The sequence below is a fragment of the Nymphaea colorata genome, chromosome 9 (assembly GCF_008831285.2).
Source record: "Nymphaea colorata isolate Beijing-Zhang1983 chromosome 9, ASM883128v2, whole genome shotgun sequence".
Lineage (NCBI taxonomy): Eukaryota > Viridiplantae > Streptophyta > Magnoliopsida > Nymphaeales > Nymphaeaceae > Nymphaea > Nymphaea colorata.
This window is the reverse complement of record NC_045146.1, coordinates 3,321,849-3,340,325: the sequence shown is the minus strand read 5'-3', so window position 1 is coordinate 3,340,325 and position 18,477 is coordinate 3,321,849. Positions and strand designations below refer to the sequence as shown.

General features: G+C 36.1%; 1 protein-coding gene across 4 annotated transcripts in view; it reads left to right on the top strand.

Moving 5' to 3' along the window:
* Positions 1-430: 430 nt before the first annotated feature.
* LOC116260300 (serine/threonine-protein kinase CTR1-like) overlaps positions 431-18,477 on the top strand; it is a 32,233-nt gene continuing 14,186 nt past the window's right edge. Inside the window, exons 1-11 of one of the 4 annotated variants that reach the window (XM_031638532.2) lie at positions 431-663; positions 3,833-3,895; positions 4,255-4,633; positions 5,606-5,809; positions 7,953-8,144; positions 10,918-11,174; positions 12,162-12,290; positions 12,455-12,544; positions 14,744-14,836; positions 16,334-16,420; positions 18,252-18,372. In XM_031638532.2, the coding sequence (XP_031494392.1) occupies positions 4,385-4,633; positions 5,606-5,809; positions 7,953-8,144; positions 10,918-11,174; positions 12,162-12,290; positions 12,455-12,544; positions 14,744-14,836; positions 16,334-16,420; positions 18,252-18,372 (1,422 nt within the window). In that variant the 5' untranslated portion in view covers positions 431-663; positions 3,833-3,895; positions 4,255-4,384. Of the gene's footprint in view, positions 664-3,832; positions 3,896-4,254; positions 4,634-5,605; positions 5,810-7,952; positions 8,145-10,917; positions 11,175-12,161; positions 12,291-12,454; positions 12,545-14,722; positions 14,837-16,333; positions 16,421-18,251; positions 18,373-18,477 lie in introns of all 4 variants that reach the window. The other 3 variants (XM_031638530.2, XM_031638531.2, XM_031638533.2) reach the window with 3 other exon arrangements.

Sequence of the window (18,477 nt, the reverse complement as noted above, 5' to 3'; positions counted from 1 at the left end):
TCGAGGGGCGTTGGTGAACCACCGATGGATCCAGCTGGCTGTCGGGGGATCGCCTCCCCCTCTCTCTCTCTCTCTCTCTCTCACAGTGCACGTGACAAAGGCGCGAGAACGCGACTGCGTCATTGTCTATCAAGTTATCAATCCCTCCCTCCTCATTTCTTCCACGCCAGGAAAACATCCGTGCGCACCTGAAGATCAAGGTGTCTGCCTCTCTGCTCGCCGAGGGAGGGGTATCTTTGGCTTTAGAGAAAAGATTGAAGCATTGATAGGGGAAAAAAAGATCACCGAGACACGTAACAAGAAATTATGTGGTACTTTCTTTATGCGTGTGATCACGTGTGATGGTTTTTTCATGTTTTGGTCATTTTAATATTAGTTTTATTTCCCCCCTCTTTTCTTTAAAGATTTCGCAATAAATGCTCCCCCCAAATGCCACTCTCGTCTTCTCGCCTCTCTGAGAAATCTGGCTCCCTTTCTCTCTCGTCACTTGCGCCTCCCTCGTCTTCGTCGTCGCGGAAGTGAGGGGGAGATCCTTCTTGCGAATATCGTGGGCTTTCTCTCTCTCGCTCGCCCTGTTGCACGCTGCCGCTCTCGTATCTGATTTTGCCGTTCATGAGGTCGATCGATATCGTAGGCCGACTTTTTTGATGCTTAGATCTGAAGGTACGAGTTTCGTCTCCGTTTTCTCGACGAATTTGTTCCGTGCGTCGTGTTCGTGGATAGGAGTCGGTTCAGGGCTTTCCCATTCGTGACCGGAATTTGAATGTTCTGTCTTCGAAATGCCTCTTCTTTGCTCGATTCCCTCGGTTGGCCAGCAGTCTTGGGCTCTGCTCTGCTTCAATTTGTTTTGATATTGGTTTTGGTGGAAGCTTTGGGGATCAGTTTCTTGACTTGGAAGCCTTCTTGATGGTCTTTGTTGCTGGTTATTCTTGTTTGGTTTCACTTGCGCGGTCGTACTGCTTCCTCTGAAATCTTATTGTGACGCAAGATCCATTCCTTGAGATCCTGCATCATGCATTTTCTTTTTGCGGATGTTCTTGGTGTGCACAAGAAGTGCGTAGGCATGGTTACCGGGTTGTCATGTTTCAAGTGCAGTGGGCAGTGGTTTTCTGGTGGCCTGAATGGTCCCTCGTACTTATCCATATTCTAGATGTTTTCATTCTAATCCTTTTGTTTCCTTCTTTACCCAAAAAGATCGTTAAGTTCAAGGTTCCTGGAGTCATATTATGAACGCTGCATGTTTTATTATACTTTGTGGGTGTCTAGAAGGGATAACTGATTTTTATTGTCAATCTGTCATTGCTGTACATTCTTCTTGTTTCTTTTTTCCTCATATTAGATAATTTCCAGTACTATAGTGGTAACCGGACGTGATGCCTGGGGGAAGTTAGCTGGCTCCTTGAATTTCTTTTTTTGGTCTGCTTAAAACTTGGAAGTTTAAGTACATGCCATATTTCCATTTAGCTTGCAGCAGGTTTATTGTGTGTCTTAGGTCAAAAGACTGACAGAAATCCCTTTTTGATGGAAAGAAATGAATTGTTTGTTTGAGGACAATAAATACACGAACGAAACTGGTATATGCAAAATGAAAAACGTTTGCTTATGCAAAGATGGTGTCAAAGATATAGACGCAAAAATATCTACAAGTTGTAATAAGAGGTATCAGTCAGCTCGTGAGTTAGGAACTTAGGAGCACAGTCAACATGGGAACACAGTCAACATGGGAAAAAAATGATTAGTTAATATTTATAGCATCATCTTGGAGAAAAGCTGTGAACCAATTTTAGAAAGGGGCTGCAAAAGGGTATATATTGCAATCGTTAGGTTATTTTCCATCTTATGCAGTAACAGTTGCCGGTTGTTGTACATGTAATTGGGCAAGATGCAACTTATTCATCTATGGGAAAGAGTTATGTGTATGATAACTGATGCAGCATTATCCCTTCAGATAGGTTGAGCCTTGAGGTGAGAATTACCTTAAATGTGACGGATTGGGGTGAGATATGACCACCTGGAAGGCTGGAACTGATAGTGAATTACTGAATTATAATTCGGTTGGAAGACTGTGTTGGCTTGTGAGGTTGTGATATTTTAAGATATTTCCATTTGCATTGCTTTATTTTGCTAGTGCTCTTATGGATAGTGTGAACCAGTGTCACAGAAAATGCGTTTTATTAAAAACAAATGTAAAAAAGAAAACGTCAAAACAAGTCAGCCAAAAAAGGAAAAAAAAAACACATTTTTTTTTGAAAAAATGCGAAAAGCATGTTTTATCTTTTTTTTTTTACTTTTTTTCGCCTTTTATCACGTTTTTTACATTTTTAGACACAAGATTTTTATTTTTCAAAAAAATTTACCAAGGTTTTTCTGAAGAAAATAACTTTGCTATATTATACCCAAGAAAATCATCACTGGTTTGTACTGAATTCGATATTTGCGATAATGGTGTGAATGCTGAAAATGATTGTGCACTGTTTGTACTTGGTAATAAACATCACTGAAAATTGTGAGAAGATTGTAGAATGCAAAGAAGAACCTTCTCGTACTAAAGTTTTCTTCAGGAGAACCCAAAGAAACACAAATAAGATTGTAGAATGCAGAGAAGCAATAAATTGATTTTTAACTTTTTTTTTTTTTCAAAATATCACGTATTTTTATTTTTTTTGATATTTTTATTGTTTTGGTAATATCGTGATGTTTTAAAAATATCGTGATATCTGTGGCTATGATAAATATATCCGTAAAATTCTCATGATATCTGTGGCTAAGATATATATATCCACAAAATTCTAACAAAGCATTCTATAACTTCATATATAGTCCTTTTCTTTTTACTTTGGATGTGGAGGTTGTAACAAGTTTTAATAAGAGAACTAATTGACCAAAACCCAGAATGTCAGGCCTAGATCTACTTTTGTTTTCTTCAGAAAAATTAAAAAGAAAATGGGTCAGCCAGTCAGGTATAAAAAATAATTAAAAAGGAAATGGGTTGGATATCCAAACTATATCCTGTATGCTTCTATTGCCTGACTACCCATGCGTCATTACTTTATCATGTATTGGCGCTTTTTACATTGTGGGTAGGCTAAGGTGTTTGTGGATGCTACAGGAATTATTTTCATTCAGTTATGTAGATTGACTAAAAAGGAAAGATGCAGCAGAATGTATAAGTACAGTAGTTGTAGTCATCTGGTTTGTAATCTTGAACTTGTAGAAAAGGGCGTAGGTCTGATAGATAAATAAATCTACTATTCTATGTCATATGTACATTGCATTCTTGCTGCTGCATCTGCATTGACACAATAGAGGTACCACCATCGCAACCTTATGCCAGTGAGGAGGAGGAGGAAGAGGAAGCAGGGGGGAGAAAGAAAGAAGCAGTGAGGAGGAGGAAGAAAGAAGAACTAACCCTGGCGAGGCAGTGTTGGCTGCAAGGGAGATGGAGGGCTCCCAGCACACAACGCGCGCGCGTGCGTGGAGAGCGAGCGAGAGAGAGAGAGAGAGAGAGAGAGAGAGAGAGAGAGAGAGAGTGTCGTATTTTTGTTTTCGCTTTTAAACCTTCTCCCTTGTTATAATTTACACAGGAAACCTTCTTTTACATTTTACACAAATTCACAAATATTTGTTCCTACACATGCATGCACTCATAGTTTGCTGCACCCATAGCCAAGTTCTTTTGGAAAAATGACACACCTGTGACCTCTGATTCAGATGATAATTTTGAAGTTATCTAATGGATACAATGAACATACTCACTTCTCTGTATGAGTTTTCTTTTTCCATTTTTATTTACTTTTATTGATTAATTTGTATTATTATTTTTTGGTTATAGGCCAACATTATGTTGCACAAGCTGCGGCATCTTTTTAATAATGAAAGAGCAAAATATTTTCAGGTTTGTTTATTCTGATTCCCTAGGTTGTAACATAGTGAGCCTTTTATTAATATGTGTATTTCCAAGGTTCTCAACATAATTGTATTTTTAGTTTCAATTAACTTTACTATAGAAGGCCTTTTCAGAATAGTCATGTTTCAGTTTTAGTTCCATTTACCTTTACTTGTAGAAGTTATTGATAATCTTGTTTCTGATGCTTCCTGTATCTTTCATGTTATTGGTTACTTTATAAGAAAGTGTCTAGCTTTCTGCTGTTGGAAGCCATGATGCCCATGTCTTCAACTCCTAAAAATTGATGGAATAATTTCAGCTTGATTTTCCCATTGACTATCATCTGTTTTGACTGCATTTGCTTGTAGATTATCAAATATTATGATGGTAAAAGCTACTCTTCTGAGGCCTTTTGTTGATTCCATTATGAACTTTGAGATGCTGCTCATGGGATGACTGGTGGAGCGAGATGTTCATATACATTTTGTCCACAAGGAGATGGAGGAAACAACAGGAGATCCTGGGCCATCTGAATCTGAGACTTCTAGTGCCAGCTGGTGGTCTTCAGGTTTCACAGAAAGGTTGCAATCTGTTTCTTTGGCTTCTCCTGAGGAAAACCTGAGTACAAGAGATTCTGCTTGCAGTCGTGAACAAGATCAATTATCACCTCTAGCAGCATCACAGATACTATGGGAAACAGGAGCTTTTAGTGGAGTAATTCCTGATGGATTTTATTCTGTACTTCCAGTTAAGTGAACCTTCCATATCATTTCTGTTGCTTAATTGACTCATCAGGCCACTACCATTGCTTGACTAGGACGGTTTTTGGTTCCCACCAGATCTGTGATCTTAGTTTCTTGCTTGAAAATTGGAATCCTAGGATCGTAGATTGAGGGACATGTGCATTAGCAATATTTTTGACGGTAACTTTATTGAAGGTGTGTCTTGATGTGGGTTGATGCCAGGTCTATCTTTGGCCACTTCTTGACTGATCTATCTCTAGGTGCAATTGATCGCACAATCCATTTTTCCTTGTATACCTGTAGCTCTTAGTTTGCTTCACGTTGAACTAACTTACTGAAGATCTTATTTTTTCTCTTATTTTATTTCAATTGATACTGAAGATCTTATTTTTTCTCTTATTTTATTTCAATTGACTTCTTCGTGTTTTTGAGTATCTTACCCAGGGTATATAAATCCTCTTAAGCTGTAGGATTGGAAACTAGAACATATTTTTCATCCTCCAGCATTGTTAGTTAGTTTGGATATTCATTGTAAAAACTGTAAGGTGTCCATGTGATAAATACTTTGCAAATTGTAATACAAGTCATGCTTAATACATACATTGATGATGAAATTGCTTTGTGCAAGATGAGTTGTGTTTCAACATTGGAAAATGTGCCTTCTATGTTTCTGCGGTATTCTTTGTCATTCATTGGTAGTCATGCTTAATAATTAATATGTATGCAACTGTATTAAGAGAAGACTTGTATGGAGGAAAATTTTGTTATTTCCTACCGGCCTCTTCCTTGGAGCTGTAACTGCTTTAGTTATTCATGGTAGTCATGCTTAATATGATACTAGTTGCGGTTTATATTATTTGATTGGCACAGATGCTGCTCATTCATTTCACTTACATAGAAGCATTCCCTGTTACTAGTTCTACTTCAAATGCAAATGTATCCTTCTAACTTTTTTATAATTTCGGTTGTCCTACAGGAAACAAAACTCAAGCAGCTTTTTCACAATATTCCTCCCATCGATGAGCTTTACTCTATGGGTCTTGAGGGTCTCAAAGCTGATGTCATCCTTGTTGACTCAGAGAAAGACAAAAAGCTGTCGAAGCTAAAGAATTTCATTGTGGCATTAGTGAAAGGATTGCACTCAAATCCAACATCGATGGTTAAAAAAATTGCAGGGGTGGTCAGTATTCTGGCCTTGGTTGTAAAACATGCATTGTTACACTGAATTTGATATCATGACCATGCATTCTTAACTGTGCTTTCATAATATATAGTAGAAAGCAATCTTTAGGTTTTAGGTTCTTTTACAATTATCACTGTAATGGTTGCAGTACCACTCCATGTAGGTGCCATGTTGTCTAAAATCTTAAGATTCTAAACATGTTTCTTACTCATTAATAAGGTGTGTAAACAACTTTTCATTATTTATGTGACTCATTATTGTAGTATGATACCTGTCACATTCTGTTGCATGAATGTGCCTTGTTATTTTTAATACTTGGATTGCGGACGAATCCTGTGTTCCTTGAGGGCTTCTGTCATTGATGTTTTGCAATACGATGATGCAGCATTTGGTTGCTTCTATAACTTGAATGAAACTGTATGTCACAATTTATATTGGTGAACTTCCATTATTATATTAATATTTATGATAAGGAAAAATAAGTTGGACATTCTTGAAAAGGGTATTGCTAGGGGTGCTCTCCTTATTTATTGCTGGATTAAAACGTGAAATATGTAAAGAAGCTTCACATGAAGTTCTCCACTCTGGAGGTCTATCTTTCTGATATAGAGCAATGTGATAATATGGAAGATTTTGGAAAATATAGCACATCTCTCTATATGGCATTCAGACTCCAAACATAAGGAAAGCAGGAAAGGCTGAATAGTTCCTCCCCTCTAAAATGACCCGACAAGAGGTTGTTCCTCTTAGGAAAGGGGTGTGCCTTCGTCACTAAATCTAGCGTAGTTGCAGTAATCATGAAACAAGTCTTGCCATAACTCGACTACCTCCTGCTTTGTGAAAGAACCTTTAAAAGCAACATTCAGTAGCTGGTTGGACGGATTGTTTAAGCAGAAGTGGGACAATCAAACAACTGAAAGGCAGAGGGGACCTGACCATAGATATAATAACTGATATGGCAAAACTGTATTTTCTGTCAGCCAGTCAATTCCTGCCGTAGAATCTCTAAGCTAAGCAAGTACTTTGTTGAACAACCGCTTCTATGGAAACTCATCCTCATGCAAAATTTGGTTCCTCTCACACAGATTCTGTAGATCACTTAGGCTAAATGAAACTTCCTATCATTTCAAGAGCCAGCCTGGTGATAGCTATAACCAGAACTATGAATGCAATTTCATCCATCATACTAGCATGTGGTAGAAAAGCGTCAGTTTTCTATATGGGATGATCTGGTAAGTGAATAGTAGATACTGAGGTGATTCCACGTCCTTACACAATCACTTTTCTTGGGTCAGTGGAATGCATGTTCTCGGGAGCATACTGGAGATGGGCAACATGTCATTCACCACTAAATTATTAACCTCAGAACGCTTTGGAGGGTGTTTGATGGCCTGGAGAAGTCATCCAGGTTGGTCTTAACCCTTCAGATGATCTCATGTTTGGTACAAAAGGACTCCTATAGGCCGAATTTTGCCCTCTCCTTTTGAACATAACCATGGATTGAAGGCCATTTGTCTTTGGAAGTTTTCTTCTATGTATGATGGCTTACTGTATGGGATGTACATTCTTCAACCAATTTGAAGAATGTCCTATCTGTCAAAGACAACCATAGGCCCTACAAATGATCATTTCCCAGTACAGCATTAAGTGCTTCTTTTTTTTACTGGGAAAATTTTTTGTGGTATTTTGAAAGTACCAGCAGACTATTGCTTACAATATTATCATGATATTTTCCTTTATCTATAAGGATCTCCCTTTTTTGTCAATTTAAAAACTCTAGAAGTTAGTTTAGGTTTTTATCAATATCTTTATCATAAAGATAGTAGAAAAGTCTTGCTTTCAGAAAATTTCTATTATTTTTTTATGCTTTTTAGTTTTAAAGTTCTTGAGATATTTCCATGGAAAACAACTTTACTGAAAAATACTGGAGCATGCATCAAATTATGTATGTTTTGTACTGGATTTTATATGCACTCTTTGAAAGGTACTTTCTGTAATTCTTGTGAGTTGAATCTTCTGATCTTCTTACACAATGATTGATGTATGTTGATGGTATATTCTCTTGTATCTTAAAATGCTAAAGTTTTTCACAGTGTCATTCCCTCTAGCTGTGTTTGATCGTTTGTTAGTTGATGATCAGGTATGCAATTTCTATAAGCGTCCAGCCTCTGAACTAAGTCCTGCAAAATCTCCTGTGGAGGATCTTTCTCTTGTATCGGAGAATCATGTTGTTCAGTTGTTAGGGCAAATAAAAAATGGATTGTGCAGGCCTCGAGCAATTTTATTTAAAGTTCTTGCAGATGCTGTGGGCTTTGAGTGTAAGCTTATGGTGGTATGTTCCCTTGTATTTGTTTCTCATGCTTTTCTGATTAGATGCTTTATATGTATGCACGCGTGCGAGAGAGAGAGAGAGAGAGAGAGAGGGAGAGAGAGCTCAACTAATGGCGCAGGTTGAGATGAACAGGCTTCTCATTTCGTTTAGAGTTTTTAAATGCTTACCTTTTCAACTATAGTTACTAATATCTGTTTTATTTTAAAATATTTTGACGATGCTGTCATTTCGAAGCTGGCCGATGGTATCAGCAAAATATCATGATACTTAATACTTTTAAAGCAACCAAGAAATGACTATATCAAAATAGTATCCAAAGGTATTCCTGAACTACTCTTCATTTAGAAGTTTTATTGTTTTGAAATGTGTGTTCTATTTTTTTTTGTTTTCAAAGCATTATCTTAAATATCATTTTCCCCAAATATTTGGTCAAAAGTGGAAAATAAGGAGAAAAACTGAAAAGTTTGTGACATTTTGAAAAGTTCACTAAAAGAAAAATATCATGGTTGTCGCTTTTTTTTTTGTTTCAGAAGATATATTTTCCACTATATTTTAATTTTTTTCGATTGTTTTAATATTTTAACAAATACTTTATTTTTTATCAACGTTTTGTAAGGAAATTAGTAAAGAGTACTAAATTTGGTAATTTTCTATTATTTGATATATATATTTGTTTTTTTGAATTCCCGAGAATTGACTGAGGAAAACAAAAGTTTCTATTAATACCCAAGAAAAACCTTGCAAATTTGTAAAAATATTTCAGACAAACTTTTCTACTTATTTCTTTATAATTTGCAAGAAAAGCAGAAAACTGTTATCTCATAACCTTTTTTTGTTCTTTATATTTTTCATATTTTAAAATCACTGAGGTTTTTCTTAGGAAGACTGTATCTGGAAAAAATTCCAGAGTAACATCCCTGAGAAATTGCCAAGAACAATTTTGGTCACCATGCTTTTAAGAATTTTAAGATTTTCACGGTCTACATTGAGCTACTTGTATATAATATGATAGAATATCTGTACAAAAGAACAACTAGACTAGATGCATATTGACAGACATTGTTTACAATGTAATAAAATATAATATGGTCATCCATTTATGTGGATACAGATCAGACAGCCACCTGTTTCACCTTCTGCTGTTGTGCAGCTACAAGATTCCTTCTTCGAGGTGAAGAGCTTACTCTCTTGCTCTCACCATTACACTGCTTCCTCTGGTGGACTAGATATGGGGTCCAATTTGCTAGGTGACACACTGTTAGACACTGGTTATGGGATCACAGGTCGGGTCCATTGGGCTGACCCGGTCACATCCGTAAATATGATCGAGAGGCCAGAACTGAGGGGCTTGCGGAAAGTATTGGGTGTTTCCTCTGGGAGGAGAACCCTAATCTGGGATTAGGGTTGGCGTGTGCGTGTGTTTCTCAAGGGTTCTACTTGTAAAGGGGGATGCCTGTTACTGGTGGCAAACACACACACAAGTGGCAATCTGGTCTAATTCATTTATATCTACAAGGATATGTGTTTACATTAATAACCCAAATCAAATGGAGGCTCCCACTGTAATTTTATTCGTGGCTTATAAGGGATCTTGCCTTTGGATCATTCTGGAACAGAATAAATATGATCAAGCTTTTGACAATTTGAACTGCCCCAATCAATGAGCTGAGTTCACCAAATGTAGGATGAAGTTTGATTTCAAAGGGCCTGAAAGCTCAGAGTGCCATAATGTCGTTAAAACTTCAGCATGTGAAATCATTATACTAGTGAAGGCTGATCTACATGGTCAAATGTACTACTCTGTGCCTAGATGGCAGACCTCCTGAAGGAGTTGGCAGGACTGGGCTGTTCTAGTAATTTTCAAAGTAGATAAAAGAGATGATAGAGCAGGAAAACTAAATTTTAAAAGCAGTGGAAGTGTTTTAGTATGATTCTTCATTCTAATGATCAGGTCATTTGCAACATATAAATGAGGGGTGGTTTGCATAGTCAAAAGTTTTAGGTGCCTGGATGACAGACCTCCTAATGGACCTGCCAACATTGGGTACTTCTAGTCAGTTTTATAATAGAGAAGGTTAAAGGAAGCTAGAAAGACGAAAGTAAATGTGAAAGACGTTAGGTGTGGGTTTCGAGAGGAGCGCACACACAAGAGAGAGAGAGAGAGAGAGAGTTACTTTCCCCCATTTTGTTCAGGAGATGATAAAATAATAAAAGTAGCAGCTAACCAACCCCCTCTAACTTGGGCATGGAGCTACTAGTTACTGATTTTCTGGAATTATGTTTCTAGGTTGGCTTTGCCTATCCTAGTCTGTTTAAATCAGAGTCACTTAGTTGACCAGGTTGGGAATTTAATTGGTTAGGCTCAGATTGGATGAAAAATAGTCGTGATTTTAACTGGCTATGTCAAATCGGAGGAATACGCTTGCAACCATGACTCTCTGACTACATAATTTGTAGTATCAAATGTGGTGTAAAGCATCTGGTCGTTTGTTCAGCATTATATCTTCAATTAAATTCTATCCTTTCAAAAATTTTTATTGCTTTGTGAATTCACTATAGTATATGCATAGTTTGTCTTGAACGGAACTTAACTTGGATTTGAAGTAGTGAAGTGTAATCAGATTAGCAGATTTTCATGATGCAAACTCTTGCGAACTCTTGTATATATGTTCTGCACACTCAGACAGGCACACATGCAGAACGACATGCACACACACACACTAGTGAAATGTTGTATGCATGCATGATTCTTACTTTGACAACTGACTTTCAGGGTCTTCCAAATGATAGCGTCGGGTGTTTTGACCAGTATAAGCATATGTCAGTTATAGTTGAACTGAACTCAGTTGAACTGTTGGTTGACCTTATGAAGCTCCCTGGTCAGCTGGTACCTTTCTCAAATAAGACACTCATGATGTACCATATATCTGCAACTGGTGAAAGTGACTCTGCTGAGAATGATTCATGTGATTCACCACTTGAACCAAATAGTCCTTTATATGGGCTTTGTGAGAAAATTGATAGTGAAGGGTGAGAGAACCAGCTTGCTTTCTGGTGTTTTTTTTTTGCAGCTTCATATCTGCTGCATGCTGTTATTTCAATTCAAAGTATCCCGTTTCGACGTTTATATTTCATGCTTTTTATCCGTTAGAACTATCCTTCTTTTTACGTTTAATTTGTTCCATGTAGATGACTAGACCTGGCCCGCTTTGTTTTGTCATTTAATGGTCATCTGTCATTTTCTCTTCTGGGGCACTTGGGGACGAGTGACACTTTATTAAGTTAAAAATTACAAAATTCCTATTAAGATGAGAACTGCATATTTTAGAGTTGCAGAATTCATGCTTAAGATTGGTCTTCTTATAGAACACCTTCACTTATGAGTACTGCTTGTTTCTTATAATGTGATTGGTTTAGTTTTTGAAGAAGCAAACACATCTTATTCTCGTTGTTCATGAATTCTGCAAACTGTGATCTGCTAAACTTCAAGTTGAAACTGTTTTTTTCCATAACTTGTAAGTATGTTTAAGTGGTTCTAATGCCTTTTTTCCATAACTTCAGTAGCTTGTGCTTAAAAGATGTTCCAGTTTCTTGACTTTCTTGTATTGAAAGTTTTGGAATGATTGCTTTGGACTGCTAAACTGCTGGATTGGCATTCTGAAAATGGTTAATTACGTTCAATCTGAGTGGAACTTTCCAGTTGGCTCTAAGCTTAGCTGTTATCAATACACAATATTTTATATGTTGAATCATGAATTTACTCGGAAAATCACATATCTTTTTACCAGGTTTTGGGTAAAAGATCCCCAGTTGTGCATCATTTCTATGTTACAGCCGCAATTCTTGCATAATGTTTGTGAAGAGTTTTTCTGCTATTATTCCGACTTTTGCCAATGCACTTTCATTTGGAGCTTTTAAGTAGAAGCTTGCAGAGATGCTAATATTTTTCCATGCAGTAACAGCACATGCAATTTTCTTATTATTATCTTCTAGCTGACATAATTTCTAATGCTGCAGAGGAGATCATGATGATAACAGTCCTCATGGTTTCAGTCATAGAAGGAATGAAGGCATTCCAAGTGCATCTGGTACTCAACTGCGAAGTATACTACTGCGTCCATTGGGTGCGACTGATAGTAAATTGAGGTAGTGTATGATTTAAACCAGCCCATACTATTGCCGTGTTGAATTGATCTTTCCTAATCCTCATTCTGCGATGCTTTTACAGTATTTCTTGAGCACTTCCACTAGTCCAGCTTAAATGTGCCATTTCAATGGTGTAATCTCATTAAGATTTTCCATTTGAGCAGTGTGTCACATAGTGAACCAAACATTGCAAATGCGTTTTGGCGACGCAGCCGCAGGAAAGTCATTGCTGAACAACGCACAGCTAGTTCCAGGTTGTTCTTAGAGACCTATAATACTTGGATTTATTTAAAATAGATCTTCAGTCTTCATTAGCTAGGATAATCATTTGTTTAGTAGCAAGTAAGCTCAGATATTCGATGGTACATGTCAGAACGCTAAAATCATTACTCACCATCTCCATGAATTTCTTTCTACGATAATTGGTGCATCATTTTAGTGGGAAGTAATGAGCTAATGAAGCATATGTCGCAATCTACTAAAGTAGTGCATTAATATCCTAAAAATTGGTCAAAAATTGAAATTTTGTAGGGAAGGTTGATGTGTTTAGATGCGTATAGTGGGTGAAATCCGTTTATTAGTGAATAGCAAAGTAATGAAAAAAATTACTCCCTCTTTTACAGAAACTTGATATTTCCTTTTAGTTGAAGAAAATTTGTAGAGATAGATGCTAAAATACCTCCTTATCTTCCAAGTCAAATGAAGTAATTTAGGAAAATAGCAGGCCAGTAAGTTTTCCAAATAAAATGGATTACCTTGTATATTAAAGGAGGCAAAATTTTCCATAATAAAATGAACGATGTGGAAAAACTACCTTTTATAACCAAATAGCTGTGCTACAAAAGCATGAGGCTTTTTTTGGATTTTTTCAAGTTGATCGCATTTCCTATGATGTTGACAGAAGGCGAATATTTCTGAAAGATTATGTCCTTTGTCTGTCTTCTAGGCCTTGAGTATAAACTGTCACAAAAAAATTTGCATGGGTATTATACGGCGAGAAATTTCTCGGGTATAATACGGCAAAGTTGTATATCTTGAGAATATCTCCGGAATATCTCAGGAAAATCTCAGCGAATTTTTTAAAAATTTAAAACATTTAATAAATCTTGAAAATTATATAAAATAAAAAATAATAAGAATACAAAAAAAGGGGAGAAACACGTATAATACCCGTATCTCGTACAATACACATATTGTACGCATAGTATACTGGTTTTTTTCGTGTTTTTTTTAATTATTTTTTGGCGTTTTAAAAAAAATGCTTTTTTTCACGTTTTATACGGCTGACTTGTTTTTCATGTTTTATACACTTTTTTAATAAAAAAAGTTTTTTGTGACAATAGTATAAAGCTATATGCCTTATGGTGCTCATTGTAGTCTACAGTATATCGAACCCTTGGAATAAAAAAAGTTAAAGAAGAAATATGCCCAAGTTCTGCATCATATGGGCAGCCCTACTAATGACCTATACTCATGTCAAACATAAGGTGAACACACCAAGGTGGCGAATTCTAGCTTATAGCGACTTAATTTTTTATTTGGAAGACTTATGTTATTCCAGTATCAGGTCATTTTACCATTTTCTTTGTTGCCAAACCATGGACTATTTCACGGTGTTAAAATTGCTAAGCGCCAAATAATGAACTACTCCACTGACTACTTGGCCAGTTCATGGTGTTAAATTGCTGAGGCATAAATAGTGAACTACTCTGCTGAGTCACTGACTAGATCTTACCTTAGGTGCTGGTTTAATTTTTCTTTTTTTTTTTCAAATGAGGCTCACTTTTCTGTGCTCTTAACATATCTGAGTTTTGTTGTGTCAGTTCTTTTTTTTGTATTGTATACGAGGTTCTTGCATGCTTATTATGCACTGAGATGTTCTGTATTATATATTATATGTATATATTTATTTATTTATATGCTACATAATTTAATATGTACAAGGCTCATATGCACCGATATGAATATGTGTTATCTAATTTAACATGTATGCTTTACTTGATCCGCAGTGATACTTTGTCTTTTATTACTTTTGAGTTTTGACACTTTAAGGGCTGTATTTTTACACTTTTTTAGTTTTTTTTTTTCTTTTATAAATAATCTGGACCAATTACTGCCAACTAAATATTCTTTTAGGAGCTTGACCAATCTGATTTTGGTTTCTGATTCTTTACTGTTTCTTTATATGTCTGTTTGCCTTTCTTGCAGGCTGCAGCCTGTGTTTATGTTTTGAAAATGCTGCCTTGCATGGACCCTTCTGTCCTAGGGCCATGAGATTTAGTAAAAGTTGATGTCGAAGAAACTATTATCCTTGACAATGATATATATATATATATATATATATATATATATATATATCCCCTTGCACCTTGCACTTAAGTCTCATTTTCATAATCTTTTTTTAATCATACCTTTTATTGTTAAATGTTAAGTGCTCTTGACAACGTTTGCAGTCCAGAGCATCCTTTATTTCGGGCCCGTGGTCGGTCTATGCTTGGTGCAAATAGGCAAACATTTGCAGAGGATGACAGCGTAACTGCATCAAGGTAATTTGGATATAATTATTCAATTCCAATTACTCGAGGAATAAAAAAATTTATTGCTGTGCCAATTACTGTGGAAGTACAGATGGAATGCTAACTTGTTCCAAGAAAGAATTTGCTTATAAGCTTGAGTCATGTTCATATTTCACGATTTAAAAGACACTCGTTTAGAGAGTCACTCCTTTAAAATGGACATGGCACAAGCATAACAATATTATCCCTCTCTTAAGCAAGGTATCCATGTCAATGTACCCTATCTTCTAAGTGAGATTTCTTGCATGGAAAGTCCGATCTTGTGATCCTTTTCTAAATTACTGGTTAAACTCTTGCGATTCTGTTTTATAGACTCCCCTGCTTCTGATACTTTTGTTAAATTGTTGGTTAAACTCTTGCAGTTCCACTCTGCAGAGTCCTCCATTCCAGGGGACATCACTGTTAACTGAGTGTGCCTTTTTACTCTTCTTGTTCAGATTTTGGACATCTTGTTTGACATGTCATTTTGTTGTTTAAACATGCAAAATGCTTATTTATCATGATACTGTGAAAGACCTGTTGCAATGAAAGTAAGTTAGTCATTGTCCATAGAGTGAAGCTAGGATTGCAGAAAGGTGAAAAAGGGTGTAAGGAGTTGCTTGTGCTGTTTCAAGTGTGGCTTTTATGGTGGAAGTTCGCATTAAAGGTTGTGCGAGTATCTGGAGATGTGGGTTGCCTTAAACATATGCAAGGAAAAGCAAATCCAAGGACTCATCTTATGCTTGAGAGGGAATATACAAATAACTTTTCTAGTTTGATGATGGCAGTGCATCATGCAGGCTGTAGTCATCAGGGTGGATATAAATGTATAAATTGAATGTATCATCATCTTACATAGTTGAAACTTATGTTGTGGGATTTTATTTTTTAAAGACGGAACTTGGATATGAAAATTAGTAGAAAAAATAGGAAAACATAATGGAGTCTATTTTATCATGGAATTTAAATAATTTGTATTTCTTTCAGTGTGGAGAAAATGTAATTGATTCTACTTTTTCTTTTTCTTTTTTCCCAATCTTTTTTGGTCTGGGAAATTGATCATAGTCTGATAATGCAACTAGGAGACATGTATGATGTTTGTAGTAACTAGTAACATACACATGTTCAATTGTCTCAATTCTTGCCTTTCATTTTGATTACTGTTGGAGGTTCTCAAATTTTCAATTTATTAGAGCATACCCTTGGTAGGTTCTCCTGATTTGTTTCATTGTGCATGACACATCTATATTACTGTTTTGTCCATCTAATTGCATAGTTAGATTCCTAGATTTGTAGTTTTTTTCAATGACATTACCATCGCATGTGAATGCAAAGGAGGAAACTATGGTTTGAAAATGATTACTTTTCTTCACAGATGACCTATACCATGTGGAGAACTTTACCTCTTGCAATGAAGTTGAATTATGATTTATTGAATGCAGCCTCTCTTAGAAAAAAGTTGATACATTTTCTCCCTCATTTTGACAGATCAGATGGTGCAGCAACATCAGAGCCTCGTAGAATAAGAAGAAGAAGCATCAGTATTACACCAGAGATCAGTGATGACATTGTTAGGTTATTTTCTGTATTTTCTCTTTATAATTTAGTGTTTCTACCTTCTTTTTTCTCAATCTTGGCTTTGATGTTTATCACTCCTCTGTTATTTCAAACCTCTTTATTTGTCAGATATGCTGGTGTTTGCCTGTTAAATTTGCATTTACTTCCATATAACCAATAGGTCATCATTCTTTTGTATTGATAAATCAAGGCAGAATCACATGACACTTCCTTTTGTGAATAAACAAAAACGGGGTGGGAAGTGTGGGATAGAGTTTTCACTGTTAGGAACTTGAAAATCTCTTAGATTTTTGTTATTTTTATGGAAATTTCCATAATTTATTTTATTAGCATTCCCCTGGTTATTCTTTCCTTCAATAACTCGTGCTATTGGGCCGTGTAATCCTTTGAAATATGACGACTATCATCAGTATATTCAGACAATGTGGTTCGCAACCTGGCACAATTCATTCACAGGACTATATGGTGGCTCACTTGGGGGCACGTACCTTTGGTCTGATATGGAAAAAACAGGTGGGACTTGCTTGACATAGAATCGGGCAGGCTTAGCTGGGTTTATATGCATTTCTCCATTTTTTTAAATGTTCACTATCATGCTAAAAGCCTAAATCATAATTGTTGTCAAATGAGATTCAAACTTGAGGCACTTCGTCACTAATTCAACTTTGTCTCTCTTTTGTTTAGGCTTTGTGGTCTGAAGAATATCTTATGTTAAACATGTCAAATGTTTCTATAGAAATATGGGTTCTCTACTCTCTTGGGCAAAGTTACTCCTTTTCTATGTGTTCTATAAGAAACTCATGTAATTGAAACTTGCCGTACTCAGGGATTGAGGACGTGTGATTATTTAAGAATGGTAATTTATCTACTTCAATAGATGCATTTCAAATGTTACCCTTACCTTTTGGTAAGATTGTTTTATTTTTACCAAGCAGAAACAGAAATTGGTTACTTGATAAATTGAGAAAGAAAATTGTGTCATGACTCATTTAGCTTTTCAGCAGAAAAGGATTAGTACATAAATCTTAAACAACTGAAATAGACTTGAATTTTTTAACCTCTCGTGCTGCCAATTCCTTGTAAGCACCAGATTTTTTTTTAATTCTAGGAAAATCTGTTTTACTTTTTACTTAAGTTCCTGTGATAGAAAAACGTTCTTGTGATAGAAAAACATAAAATTTCCTTGTAAGCACCACAATTGTTCTCTTTATTCTAGGAAAATCTTTATTACTTTTTACTTAAGTTCTTGTGTTAGAAAAACGTTCTTGTGATAGAAAAATATAATACATGTAGAAAATTAACCCATGGATGCCTTTGGTCCTCAATCCTCATGCATTATCATCTTCCAATACAATGCATGTCTTCTTTGCATTTCTGAACTAATGGATCGTTCTAGCAGCATCCAATTGTGAACTTATCAATGCAGCATCTACGAATGGCTTAGTACGAAATCATTTAAGTCCACATGTTTAATGATATTTCTCCTTCACTTTGCATAGAAGCTTATTCTACGTAACTAACAAAAGAGTGGAATCTAGTCTTAGGGATTTGCTAATTCATCATGACGAGCTATTTCACATGATAAAATGAAAAGAGAGGGATGGCAATCTATCGCTGTAGATAATGCCAATCAGCAAAGTGTTAGGGTGGCAATAAATAATCATTTATTTCATTTGTCATCTATTTGATGTAAAGCTTAAATCTAAGCAATATTGGGATTATATTCTACGGCGTCCCACAATACAGAGGCTAGAATGTACTGAACTGCTTGTCTTTTCTGTGTCTTCATATTTGATGAATTGTTATGTTTTCTTGTATTCCTCTTTAGGGCGGTAAGGGCAATGAATGAGACACTCAAGCAGAATCGCCTTTTGAAGGAAAGTGCAGATGATGAATCAGTTGGGCACCTTGTAGACAGAAAGAATGGTTCTTCAAGTCGATCAAGAAGTGTATGTGTCTGAACTGTTTGACTTACCTGAACCACATCGCATCTTATGTTCCATGCTTCTGCTAGCATAATTTAGCTTAACTATTAGCCATTCCTTACTTTTGTG